The sequence below is a fragment of the Lithobates pipiens genome, unplaced genomic scaffold (genome assembly GCF_037356315.1).
Source record: "Lithobates pipiens isolate NorthernLeopardFrog02 unplaced genomic scaffold, aLitPip1_a1.2 Scaffold_25, whole genome shotgun sequence".
Classification (NCBI taxonomy): Eukaryota; Metazoa; Chordata; class Amphibia; order Anura; family Ranidae; genus Lithobates; species Lithobates pipiens.
The window spans coordinates 172,837,425-172,856,111 of record NW_027507787.1 but is presented as its reverse complement, the minus strand read 5'-3'; the positions used below and the strand labels follow the sequence as shown (position 1 = coordinate 172,856,111).

At 46.3% G+C, this 18,687-nt stretch overlaps 1 protein-coding gene across 1 annotated transcript in view; it reads right to left on the bottom strand.

The window, feature by feature from the left end:
- The window catches only part of LOC143930667 (alpha-2-macroglobulin-like protein 1), a 210,419-nt gene that overhangs the window by 166,082 nt on the left and 25,650 nt on the right, over positions 1-18,687 (bottom strand). Inside the window, exons 7-11 of the mRNA XM_077455170.1 lie at positions 16,211-16,295; positions 2,314-2,440; positions 2,064-2,178; positions 804-922; positions 520-687 (exon numbers count right to left, since the gene is read on the bottom strand). Of these exons, the coding sequence (XP_077311296.1) occupies positions 520-687; positions 804-922; positions 2,064-2,178; positions 2,314-2,440; positions 16,211-16,295 (614 nt within the window). The remainder of the gene's footprint in view (positions 1-519; positions 688-803; positions 923-2,063; positions 2,179-2,313; positions 2,441-16,210; positions 16,296-18,687) is intronic.

Genomic DNA, 18,687 nt, shown 5'->3' with positions numbered 1-18,687 from the left:
AACTGAAACAAAAAAAAAATTTTTTTTCAAAATTTTCGGTATTTTTTTATTTGTAGTGCAAAAAATAAAAACCGTAGAGGTGATCAAATACCACCAAAAGAAAGCTCTATTTGTGGGAAAAAAATGATAAAAATTTCATTTGGGTACAGTGTAGCATGACCGTGCAATTGTCATTCAAAGTGCGACAGCGCTGAAAGCTCAAAATTGGTCTGGGCAGGAAGGTGTTTAAGTGCCCTGTATTGAAGTGGTTAATAACTGACATATTCCTCACAAAGAATCTTGGGAGATAAGTGATCATCCTTATCACTAAGGCTTGACAGACCCAATGTGACTTTACTTACTGCCCCAGGGAACATCAACCTTTCTTTCCAACATATTAGAACATCTCTGATGGTTATAAGACATATTCCTGATGTTTTTGCGTAGTTTGCAATAATTATTTAATTCCTACTCTGCCCAAGTTATTGTAAATAGGTCTTTATAAATATGAGGGGCCTTGTCCCCTAAGGTCATACTCACTGTCAGATATACTGGATGTCCATTCCACGGCTTGGTGTCCAATGAAAAACACACTACCCCCTTCTCATCTGTCTCATACACATGTTCCTTTATCACAGTGTCATATTTCTCTGTTACATACAATTTCTGAGATTTCATTGGTGATCCATCAGCACTGGCTAGCTTTAACTAGAACAGAGATAAAAACAGAGGAGGACTGTTTAGAACACTAAGTGGAAGTGAAATTCCAAATAAAAAGTTGAAGTCCACTTCTGATTCATCAGGGGACCAGCTGTCAGTTTTACCTTTCCCTTGTATCTCAGGCCTGCTTTGTAATAAGAATTTGATGCTTCGGTTTCTTCAAAGGTCACTTTGGTAATCATAGCTGAAACTTTGCAGCTGCTGGTAGCAATGGATTGGATTCCTGTAAAGAGAACAAAAAGCTTATGTAGAGTACTCATCATCTTGTGTAACTAGCTGAGAGTATGCAAGTCCATCAGGAATATTATGGGATTGGATGTTGTCAAGGAACAAGTATGTTGTATCTCCACACCCTATAAAACTAAGCAGATGCCCACAAGCCAGGTAATAAAGCTTTGATCATAAAAGGGGAGGCTAGGACTGGACCTTTCTAATTTTCTTGACTTGTAAGGGAAAATACAATTAAAGCACAACTACAGCTAAAATGTTTTTTGCAAAAAATGCAAAGAGCACAAGGAGGTGCTCTCCAGCCATTGTCCAGTCCACCTGACACCTGTAGCTGTATTCCTGCATGCTTTGCACTCTCCACTGGAACATGGGATCAGCGTTTTACATGCAAGTGTGTTTTTTTTTTTTAAATGGTGTTGTTTTTATACACGCTGATCTGGTGCCCTTTCCATTTTTTTTGCATGTCCACGTGCGATTCCCTGATTCTTCAAGAGGAGCTTCCTGTGACTGTGTGCAATTATCTAGATTTCCTCCAAGCCGATCTCTTATCTACATTTGGTCTCATTTTAGACATGCTCCATTATACACTGAGCACTGAATAGCTTGTTTTTGGATGGAGTGAGGGAGGGTTAGATCTTCTGTGCCCCTATTGGGGAATTTTTCTGTCAGTTTTCTGTTTGTGTTCCTATAAAGGGGTTTTCTCCTTTCTTCCTAAATCTCCATTATGAGTTCTACCTTTATCTCTGTACTAGTGAATGTGTTTTTAATGTTACCAATGCCCCAGTTGGGTGGGGATTTCCCTTTCTTTCCTGTTTTGTGTAGCATCTGACATTTGTCAAGTTGACAGGAATTGAAAGAAATCTCCCAGTGGTGATACAGAAAGCTTAAAAATGTTCTAAATCTTATACACTTGCACCTAAACAAAAAAATTTCATCATATTAAAAGATGGCTGTGTTTGTGTATAATAATGCAAATACCAGTTTCCCTATACGTATTCCACTCCTAGTACTGATAGTTAGAACTCTCCCACACCCACCAGCTGGGTAGCTTGGAATAAAATGGCATCACATTACTTGGTGAAGTTAGGAGTATTTTCTGTGCTCTAAGAGACAGTTCTATTTTAACATTGCATTACCTGTCCCGTCTTCTATAAGGGAGGCTTCAGCATCGACATTCATGAGGTAGTGGTAGGAATTAAGGTTGTATGCTTCTGTCTGCACTTCCTTTTCAAAGCAGCCACTTCTATCAGTCTGTCAGTTGGTAGAAAAATATCACATATTACTCCATCATCCATACCAGACAACTCATTTATTTTTACACTATAGTGAATATGTCAGCTTGTGGGGTGTAGGGGCTAGTGTTGTTAATTTTTCCTTGTTCCATACCCGTCCTTGGTACTCATTACATATATCCTCGGGGCACTGGTTCTTCATCGCCATCCAGTAATAACAGAATGATTTTCGGCACAGCTTAGCTTTGATTTCCCCCTGAACAGGCTTTCCAAAAGTGTATCTATAATGTGAAGATAATGATGAGCAGTCAATAAGAAAAAAATGTGTTTGTGGTTCTTAACTAATCTAATTAGTAAACTTAATACAAATCGTGCTGCAGTCCATGGACAAGCAAGCTATCATACAGCTCCATCATGCTACAGGGCAGGGACAAGGGGAAGAGGATTGAAGGGGCACTTGCCCCGGCTGCAATATTGATATGTGGAGGGGGGGGGGGGGAAGGAGCCCCTTCTTCCTGCTTTAGAAAGAGGAGGCTTCAGCCTCCCTCACAACCCTTTAGTTCCATGCATCACACAGAGTCCACCTACCAGTTACCCTACACTCCTTCATCCCACTTACTGTACATAGGTGCCAAAGAAATCCTCCTTAGACTGACACCACCAATGCAGGGTTATTTTTTCCTCACTGACACGGATGCAGCACCATTTTTCCTTCCAGTATGCAGGGATGATTTTTACTTCCGGTGACACCACCGAAGAGGCATCTTTTTTCAATCCAGTGACACCACAGATGCAGGGACATTTTTTTTTTTCCAGTGACACAACCAACGCAGTAACATTTTTTCCTACCCGTGACATCATGAGACACACACATTTTTCTTCTTCCAGTAACACCATGGATGCATGGACTTTTTTTCATTCCAGTGACACCACTGATTGCAGGGACATTTTTCCTTCCAGTGACACCACTGATGCGGGCCATTTTTCCTTCAACTGACACTAACAATGCAGGGACATTTTTTCCATTGCCACTGTTATTCCCATATTTGTACACTGATATTAAACTCTTTAGTTTGTTACCACAACTATTTGCACTTATTCAGCACCTGCCACAAACACACAAACATTTCAGCATGGTGTGCTTTGCATGGGGCTATTAGCAGGGCCGCTGATGAGGCAGTACAACCGGTCCTGTTGTACCGGGCCCAGGCCCCATCAGCTAAACAAAGGGGCCCGGGACAGCTTTATTGTTCATCTCTGCCTAAATGAATAAATGGATTTTACTATACCGCACCTTTACGCCTACTTGCTTACCGGGGGGGGGGGGGTAGGAGGGTAGGTGGGGTGTAGGCATGATATAAAAACGAAGAAAGGGGCGCCTCTGGGTGCAGATTTTTTTTAAAACGTCATGAATTTATTAATAGACAAACAATTTTGCACTCACATATTCCAAAGCCTCAACAACAAACAGTGGAGACGCCTAGAGGAGCAACAGGACATCTGTGGACCAAATCACCTATATGACGGAATGAATTATATGATCTTAATCTCAATGTCCATTTCTCTCTTGGAATATGTGAGTGCAAAATTGTTTGTCTATTAATAAATTCATGAAGTTTTTTAAAAAAATCTGCACCCAGAGGCGCCCCTTTCTTCATTTTTGTATCTTGCAGTAATTTGGAATCTCGGTTTCAGTTTCCTGGTGGTGGCAGCCCTGTATGTGGAACTCCTCTTAAAAGACTAACACATCTTATTGGACTTGATATTTAAATATATACAGAGATATTTCTTCTGTAGTCACATTGCATGTTTATATGCTTTTATGTGGACAGTTGTCATGGTTATGCAATAGAGTTCGTCTGCTTACCTGTCTCCATGTGTTCATTTCTAGAGACCAGCCGACCCTCACCTGACTGCTTTTATAATCCATCCTCTGGCATGGCTCCACCCTAGTTCCTATCAGAGAGCTCTATATTAACCTGTGCACTGCAGGCCAGCCCTGATGATCAACCTTTGTGTGTTAGCTTCCTGTTACCTGCCGTGTGCTCTGCTGTTATTCCGTTACCGACTTTAGCGTGTCCTTGACCATCCTTGTTTGCCTGTGATCCTGACCTTTTAGCGTGTCCCCGACTATTCATGTCTGCTTGTGGCCCCGACCTTGGCTTCGTCCCTCACCATCCCTATCCTCCTGTTGCCTACTATGGGTGCGAGCTGGGGGACCCTGAGGGTCGCGACCTGGAGCCAGTTGCAGCCAAGTCCATCCTCACCACTCGAGCCTCTGGTGAACACCTGCTGGCTCTTAGACTCCGCGTCCCAGGGAATCTTATGCTCTATCCCCAGTGGGATCCAACTTGGTGTTCTGGCGGCCCTGCCTTCCTATCACCTTGACCTCTGTCAGCAGCAGTCAGCCGTAGGGTCCACAACCTTGCGGTGCACCCTGAATCCCTACGGTGTGCATCTGTCACCTGGCCTCAAGGTGACCTGACAGTTTGATCAGCCATGGACCCGGCTGACATGCCGCTCCCTGCAGTCGATCTGTTGCAGGGCATAGTGCGGAGACTCGAGACCCAGGAATCTAATCAGACTCAGGTGATGCGATTCCTTCAAGATCTGGCTTCCCGCTTTGAGCAGCTACAGGCTTCCTTGGGAACCCCGAACCTGCAGCCTCAAGTACAGTCTGCGACTGCACCTATCGCACCAGTTGCATCCACGCATTCTTTATTACTGCCAGCTCCGTCCCATTTCTCTGGGGACTCCAAGGCCTGCAGGGGCTTCCTCAGCCAATGAACCATTCATTTTGAGCTCCAGCCTCAAAACTTTGTCTGATCAGGCAAAGGTAGCCTATATCATTTCCCTCCTCTCTGGTGAAGCTTTAGCCTGGGCTGCTCCCCTGTGGGAGAAAAATGATCCGGTGGTTTCCAGCCTGTCCAACTTCTTGAAGCTCTTTTGTAATATCTTCGAGGAGCCAGCTCGGGTTTCTTCTGCGGCTAGTGCCCTTTTACGCCTTCGTCAAGAATCTTGTTCTGTGGGACGATATGCACTTCAGTTCCATATCCTCACAGCTGAATTGAGCTGGAACAATGAGGCCCTGGTTGCAACCTTTTTACATGGCCTCTCTGACCGAGTGAAGGACGAATTAGCAGGAAGAGCTATTCCCGCCGGTCTGGACGATGTAATTTCCTTATGCAATCAGATTGACATTCGTTTCCAGGAGAGGTCCTTAGAAAAAAAGACGCCAGTACCCCCTAGGTCCTAGTCAGTCTGAACTTTTTTCCTGTCTCCCTGTGGAGCATCCTCTGTCAGTTGAGGAACCCATGCAGCTGGGCCGGACTAGACTAACCCCCGAAGAACGTGCTAGACGCAGAACTCTGGGCTTGTGTCTTTATTGTGGTGGCAAGGGTCATTTTCGTGTCTGCTGCTCGCTTCGTCCGGGAAACGCTCGGGTAATACATTTGGAAGGTGGAGTATTGGACCCAGAAACATCACCTTCTCGTCTTCTTCTTCCGGTGTTCCTCCATGTAGGCACTTCTCCCCAATCAGTCCTAGCATATCTGGACTCCGGAGCTGCCGGCAATTTTATGGACTGGAGAACTGCTTCTTCTATGAAGCTTACCCTTTCCCCCCTCGCTACGCCACTGGTAGTCTCAGCAATTGATGGCACTGTGCTCCCAGGGGGTCCTATCCGTTTCCAGATGCTACCTATTAGGATGTCGGTAGGGATACTCCACCAGGAGTGGATCTCCTTCCTCATCCTTCCCAAGGCCTCTACCTCCATTGTATTGGGCCTTCCTCGGCTACAGCTCCACTCGCCACATGTGGACTGGGTCTCTGGGCAGATCCTGGCTTGGGGCCCTTTGTGTTTCTCGTCCTGCCTTCTCAAGGTGAGCCCCAAGGGGAAACTTCCCATTGCTACCACATCCGTATTGTCTGATCTTCCCGCGGCATACAGCGATTTCCGGGATGTGTTCTGTAAGAAGTCTGCTGAGGTGCTTCCTCCCCATAGATCTTTTGACTGTGCTATTGACCTTGTCCCTGGAGCAACCCTGCCCAGGGGTCGTACCTACCCTCTGTCCATTCCAGAGACCCAGGCCATGTGTGAGTATGTCGCCGAGAATCTGGAGAGAGGTTTCATCCGGAAATCCTCATTGCCTGCAGGAGCAGGGTTCTTTTTCGTTGCCAAAAAGGATGGTACCCTCAGACCCTGCATCGACTATAGAGGTTTAAACACAGTGACTATTAAAAACCGATACCCCTTACCTCTAATATCTGAGCTATTCGACAGGTTGAAGGGGGCTTCCATTTTCACTAAGTTGGATCTCAGAGGTGCATACAATTTCATTCGAATACGGGAAGGTGACGAATGGAAGACTGCGTTTTAACACTAGGGACGGGCATTACGAATACCTGGTTATGCCTTTTGGTTTGTGTAATGCTCCAGCTGTGTTCCAGAACTTCGTCAATGAAATATTCAGGGACCTACTGTACCAGTTTGTTGTCATCTATCTGGATGATATTCTCATCTTTTCCGAAAATCTGCCTGCTCATAGAAACCATGTACGCACCATACTTCAGCGCCTTAGAGAGAACAATCTCTATGCTAAGATGGAGAAATGTTCCTTTGAATGTTCCGAGGTCCTGTTTCTGGGATGTTTTGTTTCTAGTGCGGGTCTTCGCATGGATCCTGGAAAGGTCTCAGCCATTACCAACTGGCCCCTTCCCGCTAGCCTCAAGACCACACAGCGTTTTCTTGGCTTCACAAATTATTATAGGCAGTTCATAAGGAATTACTCTTCCATTGCCGCGCCCATTATCGCTTTGACCAAGAAGGGTGCGAATGCCAAAGACTGGCCTCCCGAGGCTATCTCTGCATTTCACGATCTGAAACAGGCCTTTGTCTCTGGACCTCTCTTGAGGAGACCAAATCCTGAGGACCCATTTTTTATTGAAGTAGACGCTTCTTTGATGGGGGTGGGAGCTGTGCTTCTTCAGGACTTTGAGAAGAAACGTCAACCATGTGCTTTCTTCTCCAAAAAAAATTCTCAGGCAGAGAGAAATTATGCCATTGGTGATCGGGAACTTCTCGCAATTAAATTGCCGTTGGAGGAGTGGCGTCATCTCTTGGAAGGTTCCCCTCACTCCATAACGATCTTTACTGATCATAAGAATCTACAGTACCTACATAATGCTAGACGTCTGAACCCCAGACAGGCCAGATGGAGTCTCTTCTTTTACGTTTTAAATTCACGATTACGTACAAACCTGGTTCCTGCAACGGTCGAGCTGATGCACTCTCTAGGTCATTTGACACTTTGGACGAAGAGTCCAACCCTGATCCTGAGCCGATCATTCCTACCTCATGCATTGTTGCCCATTCTACCACCCTGGAATATAAAATTCCTCCTGGTAAGACCTTTGTTCCCACGGAGCTCAGAACTAAGATCCTTAGTTGGGGACATGATTCCAAGGTGGCAGGTCATGCTGGGTTCCTCCGATCCTTCCTGCTCATCAGTCGTCACTACTGGTGGCCTAATCTCCGCTCGGATGTTAAAGACTATGTTAAGGCTTGTCACGTCTGTGCTCAGTCTAAATCTTCCACTCAAGCCCCTGCTGGTCTTCTCATGCCCTTGCCCATTCCTAAGGAGCCCTGGTCTCATATCGCCATGGATTTTATCACTGATCTTCCACTGTCGGAGAATAATACGGCCATTTGGGTAGTAATCGATCGGTTCTCCAAGATGGCTCATTTTGTTCCTCTTCCTGGTCTCTCTTCTGCCCCTGCCTTGGTTCCCATTTTTGTACAAGAGATTTTCCGCCTTCATGGTGTTCCTTCTCATGTCGTTTCGGACAGGGGTGTGCAGTTTACTTCTCGTTTTTGGAGAGCCTTTTGCAAATCTCTCGACATTACCTTGGATTTTACCTCTTCTTATCATCCCCAATCCAATTGCCAGACTGAGAGAGTTAATCAGGAGTTGGAGGTCTTTCTCCGTACCTTGGTCTCTGCCCATCATGATGATTGGGCATCACTATTACCGTGGGCTGAGTTCTCCCACAATAATCATGTCAACATCAGTTCTCAGAAAACACCCTTTGTCACGGTTTATGGAAGACATCCTCAGCTTCCTCTTCCTATGACTTGTTCTTCTGACATTCCAGCTTTGGCTACTGTTCAGGAATCATTCAATTCCATGTGGGCTGACGTTCATGATTCCCTCCAGAAAGCTGCCAACAAATTCAAGAGATTTGCTGACCGTCGCAGGCGTAAGCCACCTTCTCTTCAGCCAGGAGACAAAGTCTGGCTCTCCACCAGGAACATCAAACTCTGGGTTCCTTCTCTCAAATTTGCTCCAAGATTCATTGGTCCGTACACCATAATTTCTAAACTGAATCCAGTTTGTTTCAAGCTCCAGATTCCCAAAAGCCTCAAAATCTCTAACTCCTTCGATGTTGCCCTTCTGAAGCCTTTAGTCCTTAATAAGTTCTCTCGTCCTCTCTCTACCGTAGCACTGGTCTCTGAGGATGATCAGGAGTAAGAGGTTAGCCAAATTTTGGATTCCCGACTCTGTAGAGGCATTCTCTAGTACCTCGTGCACTGAAAAGGTTTTGGTCCAGAGGAGAGGTTGTGGATTTTGGCTTCCGAGGTCTTTGCACCTCGTCTGTTGAGGAAGTTTCATTTGAAGTTCCCCTCTAAACCTGGTCCCAGGCGGGGAAGGGGGAGGCCTCGTAAGAGGGGGGGTACTGTCATGGTTATGCAATAGAGTTCGTCTGCTTACCTGTCTCCATGTGTTCATTTCTAGAGACCAGCCGACCCTCACCTGACTGCTTTTATAATCCATCCTCTGGCATGGCTCCACCCTAGTTCCTATCAGAGAGCTCTATATTAACCTGTGCACTGCAGGCCAGCCCTGCTGATCAACCTTTGTGCGTTAGCTTCTTGTTACCTGCTGTGTGCTCTGCTGTTATTCCGTTACTGACTTTGGCGTGTCCTTGACCATCCCTGTTTGCCTGTGATCCTGACCTTTTGACGTGTCCCCGACTATTCCTGTCTGCTTGTGTCCCCGACCTTGGCTTCGTCCCTCACCATCCCTATCCTCCTGTTGCCTACTGTGGGTGCGAGCTGGGGGACCCTGGGGGTCGCGACCTGGAGCCAGTTGCAGCCAAGTCCATCCTCACCACTCGAGGCTCTGGTGAACACCTCCTGGCTCTTAGACTTCGCGCCCCAGGGAATCTTACGCTCTATCCCCAGTGGGATCCATCTTTGTGTTCTGGTGGCCCTGCCTTCCTATCACCTTGACCTTTGTCAGCAGCAGTCAGCCGTAGGGTCCACAACCTTGCGGTGCACCCTGAATCCCTACGGTGTGCATCTGTCACCTGGCCTCAAGGTGACCTGACAACAGTCCTTCCATTTTTGGTGATATTATTTTTGGATCCTTGCGCCTCTACTTGTCTTGGGGTGTAGGCATGGTTGGGGAGGCCCCATCAAGAGGGCTGTATGGGGCCTCATGATTTCTAACAGTGGCCCTGGCTATTAGCCCTAGCTGCTCCTTCTTCTGGGAGAGTGCAATTTGTCATCTTCATCTTGGGCAACAGATGACCATGTCCTGGCACTGTATTCCAGAATTGATATTTTTTATGAAAACCTGTGCTGAGAAATATGGAAGCCTCTCATTCTGATCCAATTCCTTTAGAATAATGGGGTATTGCCCTAGAGCAGGGGTCTCAAACAAAGGGCCAGATTACTGTACTTCAAACTTTAGACTGGATTGTGGCCAGCGTGGGGTAGAAAACGTTCTAAAGGCCCAGCATCAGTGATAAAAAATATGCCCTCAGGGTTGGTGGTCAGTAGGAGGACGAGTAGTGCTCCTATTAGGAGGAATAATATCCCATTCATTGGTATCAGTGGAAGAAATAATGCCCCATTGTTGGTGTCAGTGGGAGGAATAAAGGCTAGCAAAGGGCCACATCTGGCTCACATCTTCCTCAACTATACCTATGCAAAACAAATTGGTTACAAACTTGCTCCCCTGTTGTGACGGGAGAATAAAAGAGAGGCAATACACTGATGGTCATCCTTCCTCCTATTCAAACTGTTGGCTTTAACTAGTAATACAGCTTTGACTTGTTCAGAGTTCTGCATGCTCATCCCTCTCCCCATATTAGTGTTAAAAGTAAATGATTATGTATTCCAGATCTATGTAAAAATACATGTAATGATATGTTTTAACAAATACATAATTAAATTAAAAAAGTGTTTTTATGGGGGCGTGGCCTGCGAGAGCATGGAGTAGGATGCATCTCACGGAGCTCCGCTCGGTTATCCTGCTATCCACAACATCCTGCACTCTATAGCCGGTGAATACTCGCGCTACTTACCTGACTGCCTTCCCGGTAAGCTAAGCACTATGTCGCCGTCAAAATCTCAGAAAGCTGCAGCGGCGAAATTGGCATAGTACCGCCATAGAGAATCGGCTGGACCTGGGGAAGATGGCGACGGGGAGCAGGAGGAGGAGGCGCGGTCTGCTGGAGATACTGCTCTACTCCTGGAGGCCATCACCTTATGCCGCACTTCGCTCACCTCGCAGATTGAGGAGGTTAAGGTGGATATATCTCACCTCCGCCAGGACTTCCACAAGCTCCGTGATCGGGTGAAAGCTGCCGAGAATGGCCTGAGCGCCATGGAAATTGCATTACCACCGCTGCACACCGAGACTGAAGGCCTGCAACAGCAGATACAGCAACTGTTCTCCGAACATGATGAAATGGAGAATAGGCTCAGAAATGCAATTTGAGACTCATTGGCTTGCCGGAGGGTGCTGAAGGGAAGGACCCGGCTGGGTTCTTAGAGCAATTACTTATTGACACTTATGGCAGAGCGGCATTCTTCCTCATGTTGGCTGTTGAGCGAGCCCACTGCATGCCGGCTAGGCCACCACCACAGGGGGCCCCACCAATCTAACCAGATTGAAGGGTAACAGACTTTGGCAATGTCAAGCTTGCACTTTTCCCTGACTTCTCCTCAGAGGTCCAGCGCCGCCGCCGCACAGATTGTGTAGATTGAGGATTCATAACTACAAATATACCATGATCTTTCCAGCTAGGCTGCGTGTGGAACATGATGGGAAAGTGTCCTTTTTTGATGCAGCAGAGGAAGTGCTTACTTGGCTGGAACATCGCACGGCGGTGGCACGGAGAGACTGAAGCTGGAGTGAGTATGTGGTTATCCCCCATTTTTTACAGTTGGGCTGTGTGACTTGCTCTATATTGGAACTCTGTGCCCAGCCTGATAGCCACTGAACTTTTCCCCCCTTTGGAGTTTTTGGATGTGTGGGGGAGAGGAGATGGTGAGGACTGGCGTTACATACTGATGTTGTTTGCCATCTTTTTTGCACATACCCAACTTCCCCTGCTCACATCTTATTATATGGTGATTTTACTGCAGCATCCTTATAGGTGCAATGCAGTTCCTGTGAATATTACTACACTCACTGTAGTCCTCTTGGGGTCCGGATGCTCTACCTTCTTCTATTCGTGGCGGGAGCCGTGAGAATGTGAACGTCCTACCTGACTTGTGTGTTACACAGAGCAATTTACCCCCGCTTACAACCTGGATCCTGCTTTTTATTGTTAGTGGATGTGGCGGAATTCTGCTTCTCTTACATCATCCGTTCTGTTATTATTGTCAATGGTATGGTACACCCGGCTGGGTGACCCCGAGGGTAATGTTAACACTGATGTGGGAGCATTGCGCTTGTGGCACTGGGGACCTTCCTGATGGGGGGGGGGTACTCAAAGTTACTATCTGATGACCTGTTTTTTGATATGTGTTTGGTATAGGGTATGGCGTCATTGAAATTTTTTACATGGAACGTGAGGGGGCTGCGCGATAAAATTAAGCGCCCGGCAGCCTTCGCAGTTCTTAAAAGGTGCAGAGTGGACGTGGTAGTACTGGTTGAAACTCACGTGGAGGGGAGGCTTCAGATGGTGATACGTCGCCCGTGGGTGGGTTGGGGGTATCATTCAACCTACACTTCCCACTCGAGGGGAGTGTCGGTGTTGATAGCCAAAACGGTTCCTTTTGAACTAGGGGAAATTGAGACTGACCCACTTGGTCGCTACGTCTTTCTACATGCAAAGTTTTATGGTGAGCCCATGCTCGTGCTAGCCTGTTATGTGCCTCCTCTATTCTGCACCTCAATTCTCTCAGCGGGTTTCTCCTTTATGTCAAGATATGCCGCAACACCGGCTGTGTGGTTGGGGGATTTTAATGCTACTATGAATAGTTCCCTGGATAGATTGCATTCCTCCCATGTTAGACCTACTCCGTCTGGAGGTAGTACTTTGTCTAAATTAATGACTTCCTTCCGGCTGGTGGACACGTGGCGGCACAGGTTCCCTTCTGCTTGTGTCTTCTTGTGTTTCTCCTCCTCTCATGATACTCTGTCCAGGATAGATTATATTTTTGTCTCCCAGATTCTCACCCCGAGACTACTTGATGCATCCTTTGGACCCCGAACTTTATCGGACCACAGTCCCTATCAGATCACTCTCAGTGTACCACAGCGTAGAGCTCCCCGGGCGTGGCGCTTGAATCCCTTCTGGCTCACTCTCTTGCCTGAAGACGATGAGATTGGGATGGAATGGGATGCATTTTTTGCTGATAACGATAATTTAACGAATCCCTCGGCTGTCTGGGAGGCCTTCAAGCTCCACGCTTGTGCTACCCTGATCTCCCGTATAAACAAGATTAAGGACAGGGCTATAGAAAGCTTGGAAGTGGAAGTGGGGAGGCTAACTGAGGCGGAGCACAATCTTATGCAGGATCCCTCGCCCGCTAATGCAGCACATCTTAGGCTTCAAACTAGAGTGGTAGAAACCATACAATACGAAAAGGCTAAACAGAAACAATTTTTTCTTCAACAGTTGTTTTTTGAACATGGGGAGAAGGCGGGCAAACTACTATCGTACCTGTCCCGTGGGGAGGTTAGACCCCCCGTAGTAATCTCCTTGCACGGCCCAGGTGGCACTCTGTTAACGGATCCACCGGAGGTGACACTCAAGTTTCAGGAATTTTTTTCTGAGTTATACTCGTCTACAGTACCCCCAGATGGTGGTCCTGTGGATGGGTTTCTGAATATGGTGGAGCTCCCTCAGCTCACAGTGGAACAAGCCTCTATTTTAGAGGCACCGCTGACGGTGGATGAAATTACAACGGCCATTGCGGCCTTTGCACCCTCCAAGGCTCCGGGCTCGGAGGGTTTGCCAATAGAATTTTACGCCCAATTTTCTGAAATTCTCGCCCCTAAATTATTACTGTTATATACTCATCTTTTCCAAACTTCTGAGTTACCTGCATCTATGAGAGAGGCCACTATAGTCCTGATAACCAAACCGGGAAAAGATCCTCTGCTCCCGGAATCTTATCGTCTGATATCACTGTTACAAGTAGACATTAAGATATTGGCGAAAGTCCTCGCCCTATGCCTTAACCAGGTTATACTTTCACTTATACACTCTGACCAAGCTGGCTTTATGCTGGGATGAAAGACGTCCTTTAATTTTAGGAGGCTCTTTATTAATCTACAGGCGACACATGAGGAAGTGAGTACGCGAGTAGTTGTGTCTCTTGACACAGCGAAAGCATTTGATTCCGTACAATGGCCCTATTTGTGGAAGTGTCTACAGTGCTACGGGTTCGGTCCAAATTTTCTTAAATGGGTACAGCTCCTTTATCATGCTCCGAGGGCTAGAGATGTGGCAAATGGTTGGCCGTCTTCGATCTTTAGCCTGGGTAGAGGCACAAGGCAGGGCTGCACACTATCCCCACTTTTATACGCCCTAGCGGCAGAGCCTTTAGCCGTAGCTATTAGAGCAGACCCAGAGATTAGAGAACTGAAAGTGAGATATGTTGTTGAGAAGATCAGCCTCTATGCCGATGATACTTTACTATAACTCGTTGACTCAGACTCATCACTAACTAAAGCACTCCTACTTATAGAGCAATTTGGAGCATTTTCGGGCCTCAAAATGAATTGGGACAAGTCCCAGATATTACCATTAGATGCCTTCCCCCCTGTGCACTCTTCTAGCAATCTCCCTTTACAAAGAGTTGTTACGCTTAAATATTTAGGATTACACATCTCCAGGGCCTCAAGGGATTATATTGCCCTTAATATTGAACCCCTTTTCGCTATGATTAAAAGTAAAACGCAGGCATGGTCCAGTCTCCCCCTTGGAGTGTGGGGACGCATTAATCTCATTAAAATGATTTTATTACCTAAAGTACTATATGTCCTCTGGCACTCCCCGGTCTATCTTTCTTTAAAATATTTTAGGAAACTAGAGGCTCTCGAGTCCATTTGTGTGGGGGCGAAATAGACATAAACTCTGCTGGCAGACTCTAAAATGTCCGACAGACAGGGGAGGCACAGCACTACCGGACTTTGGCCATTATTACATTGCAGCACAGCTCTCTCAATTTTTTCATCTGGATAAATCTGATGGGGAACGATTTATGACAATGCTCTGCCCCAACTGGGGCCAGCAAACAGGAGACCCCCTATATGCTATTACTGCGGGTCTGGGAGCCTCTGGTCTGGGTGGAATACAAGCTCCAATCCTGCAACAGTATAGACGTATATGGGATATAGCTACCCGCAGATTGGGGATCCCAACGTATAATGACATTACACCTTTATGGGCTAATAAACGTATGCAGGAATTTCTTGCTTTACAAAGGCAAGAGGTATGGAGAAAGCGAGGCATATATTATTTGCAACACTTACTTCTAGATGGAGCCCTCAAGACCTTTGGTCGAATGTGGGAGGAATTTGGGGTCCACGACAGTCTGCATTTCACATACCTACAGGTGCATCATGCGGCTTTGACACAGTTCTCACAAGGGAGATTCCCCAGCCCACTCCCAATCCTATTATGTCCATAGCCAGGAGCGACGACCCTAAGGGGCTTATTTCCTCCTATTATGCTATGATGTCTGCCCCTGTAGCAAGCAAATGTGCATATGCCCCCAAACCACGCTGGGAAAGGGATCTGGGGCCCATTGAAGATGGTGGATGGGAATATGCACTGGAGACGTGCAGGGAAGACTACCCCAAATTGTCGGATAGATTGTCACAAATTTTTATAATACACAGAACCTACCTAACCCCTCTCAGAATAGTACGATATAAGAAAAACTTCCCGCTGACTTGCCCAATGTGTAGACTCAATACTGGCAGCTTCTTCCACCTCCTCTGGTCCTGCCCCCGAATTCAGGGATTTTGGGAACAAGTAGTAAACTTTTTGCATGACACTATGGGTACACCAGTGGAATTACATCCCAAACAATGTCTCCTGGGCATCTACCCAGTGGAGCCTGCTAGATACACCAAAACATTTATGCAGGAGACTGTTCTCAGCCAGAAAACTCATTGCCAGGAAGTGGATAAGGCCTACTCCCCCGACATTAGCAGAGTGGAAAGCGGACATTAATCTCACTCTCCCCTACAAAAAATGTATGTACACTAACAGGGGCTGCCAAGCCAAATATTATAAAGTATGGGACAAATGGATAAATGACGCAGGCTCATGTGGGTAGACAGGTGATGCATGTGCTGCCCTGGACCAGGTGGTTAGAGTCGGGCTATATTCCTCATTTCCAAGTCTGATGTAAGGGTATTACCCTCTTATGGGGTCACCATTGATTTGATACATGATATAATGTTATAACATGTTACCTGTGTTTCTCATTATTGTATGTTTACGTAATGTACACCATTCCTTAACTGTCTGTACCTTGGTTCACTAATAAAAAAAAGTTGTTTTAAAAAAAAAAAGTGTTTTTATATCTGCCTGCACTGCTAAGATTTAAAAACAGGGCAACATGAACCCACGGTCTTGGAGGTAGATACTGTGCTAAGTTTGATCCAGCACCATTATCATTCCAGACTTTCTATTCTCAACAATGGGAATTCATCCAGGTTCCAGCCAGTGCCATTATCTATCTCTTTAATGTTAACATAATATGCATTTTTTTATGAACAAAAATTCAAATTTACCTTCCACATATTTTTAATGGAAAGCTCTCCATTGAAACAGTGATCACCTCAGGAAGCATAGCAAGAACTTCAAATTTTGGCAGCACTGACAATAGAACCATGCAGAAAGAGAACACAAAACCAATATGAAAGAAATAATGTAATTAAACATGATAACATACAAAAAACAAACTATTTATAACCTATGATCTCTCAACATTACATTTTTTTTGGTTTCTTATGAGATGTAGGTATGCGACTAATATGACTCCATATATACGCATGTGTTGTTTAAATCAATTTTATCCAGCTTGGAGTAATTTCATCTATATGATAGATATTTACAAGTGTGTTTTTTTTTTTTGTTTTGTTTAATTTTTTTTTTTTTTATTGATCTATGCATGTCTATCTTATGCCAAATATCAATTCATATTGTTGCTTTATTTTCAAATTCTGTATTTCATAATTACAATGATATTCAGATTTATGTTTTACTATGTGTATGTAACATGCAATATTTGTTTTATCAATAATAATCAATAAAAACATTGAAACAAAAAAAAACATTACAACATGTGCCAAAAATATAAGCTATAAAAACCCAGAGCAGGCTTTAGTGATTCTGTAGTAAAGTCCCTCTTTACTAGGGATGAGCTTGGTGTTTGAGTCGAACGCATGTTCGAGTCGCACACCGGCTGTTTGCTCGTTCGGCGAAGCCAGAACTCTGTGGGCCATATTCGTGTGTCGCTCACAGCCCACAATGCACTGGCCAAGCATGCACTGTGACCCCGCATGCTTGGTCAATCACAGCGCCGGCAGCGAGGAGAGCCATAATTGGCCACAGGATGCCTGTGGCCAATTATAGCTCAGGAGGGTTTAGTACACGCCCCACACTATATAAGGCTACCAGCGTGGCGGCCTTGTGTAGTGTGTTGCGGCGGTCAGGGAAAGAGCATGATAGGCAGGGACAGAGTCTTTATTGCTTGGGAACCTAGCGCTTGTTCAGTGGGTGATGTGTGCCTCTTGCACAGTATAAACCTGAAGCTACCCTTTATTACTGGGGTTCTGTTGCTGTAATACAGGCACCTGCAGAAGTTAGAGCGGGTGTTGTGTGCCTCCTGCACAGTATACAGTACATCTGAAGCTACCCCTTATTGCTGGTGTTGTTCTGTTTCTGTAACACAGGCAGGCAGCTGCAGTAATTACAGTCGGTGTACTGTGTCATCTGCTCAGTGTGCACCTAAAGCTACCCAATTGCTGGTTTTCCCCTCTCCCTGCAGGCCATTACTATGTTTGGAAGGCCAACAAGGAGAGGCAGACAGTCACAAGCCAATAAAAGAGGGCAAGAAGGCGTTGCCATGGGACACGGTTGTCCTTATTTTCGGCAGCTGGACGTGTTGAGCCACATCATGCCGAAGACTTGGTAGAGTGGATGACCAAGCCCTCCTCATCCTCTCTCACCCAGGCTCAGGGTACTAGCAAAGCAGCTGCCAACACGTCCTCTTCCCTCATTTCAATGTCATCAGTAACTCCTTCCCTAGACCCACCATGTCCTCCTGAGGATTCCCCCAAACTGTTTAAGCACAGTGTTGGGTACATGCTCCAGGAGGATGCCCAGCGTTTTGAAGGCTCTGATGATGATACCCAGCTAGAGGAAGGCAGTAGCGTGAGCGCAGAGAGAGGGGATGCTCAAGAAGGAGAGCAATCTGGCAGTCATGTTCCATCAGCTGCAGCATACTGCCAGATTTGCTCCAGTGATGAAGAAGGAGGGGATGATGAGGTCACTGACTGCACGTGGGTGCCTAATAGGAGAAAGGTGGAGGAGGCACATCTCCAACGAGGCAGGATGCCCTCCGGGGGCCAGCTTAAGGGCAGCACACTGACTGAATCACACCGCAGAGCTCTGACTGTAAAGGGCGCTGCCTCTGCGTGTTATTCCAAAAGTTCTTTGGTGTGGGCCTTTTTTGAGACCAGTGCATCAGATCGCACCACATATGTCTCAAGCGTATCTCGCGTGGCCAAAATATCAGCCACTTGGGCACCACATGCTTGACCAGACATATGTTGACCTGCTATGCAGCTCGTTGACAAGTGTACCTTAAAGACCCACACCAAAGAACAAAGCGGACCTCTCCTTGCTCCTCATCAGCTGGCATCTCCAAACCCACTAGACCTTCAGTCCTCTGTGAAACCTGCACTGAGAGGAATGAAGGTGTAGAATTAGGTGTGTCACAGCCAAGTACTTGCGGGCACTCTGCTAGCAGTACACCGACATCCGATTGTAGCAGGCAGCTGCTGGACCATCGAAAGAAGTTCACTCCCAGCCATCCACATGCCCAGCGGTTGAATGCTAGCTTGGCTAAATTGCTAGCAGTCCAACTGCTGCCTTTTCAGTTGGTAGACTGAGCCCCCTTCGTGCAATGTGCGGTTCCTCAGTGGCAGGTTCCCAAACGGCACTTTTTCTCACAGAAGGCGACTCTGACTCTCTACCGGCATGT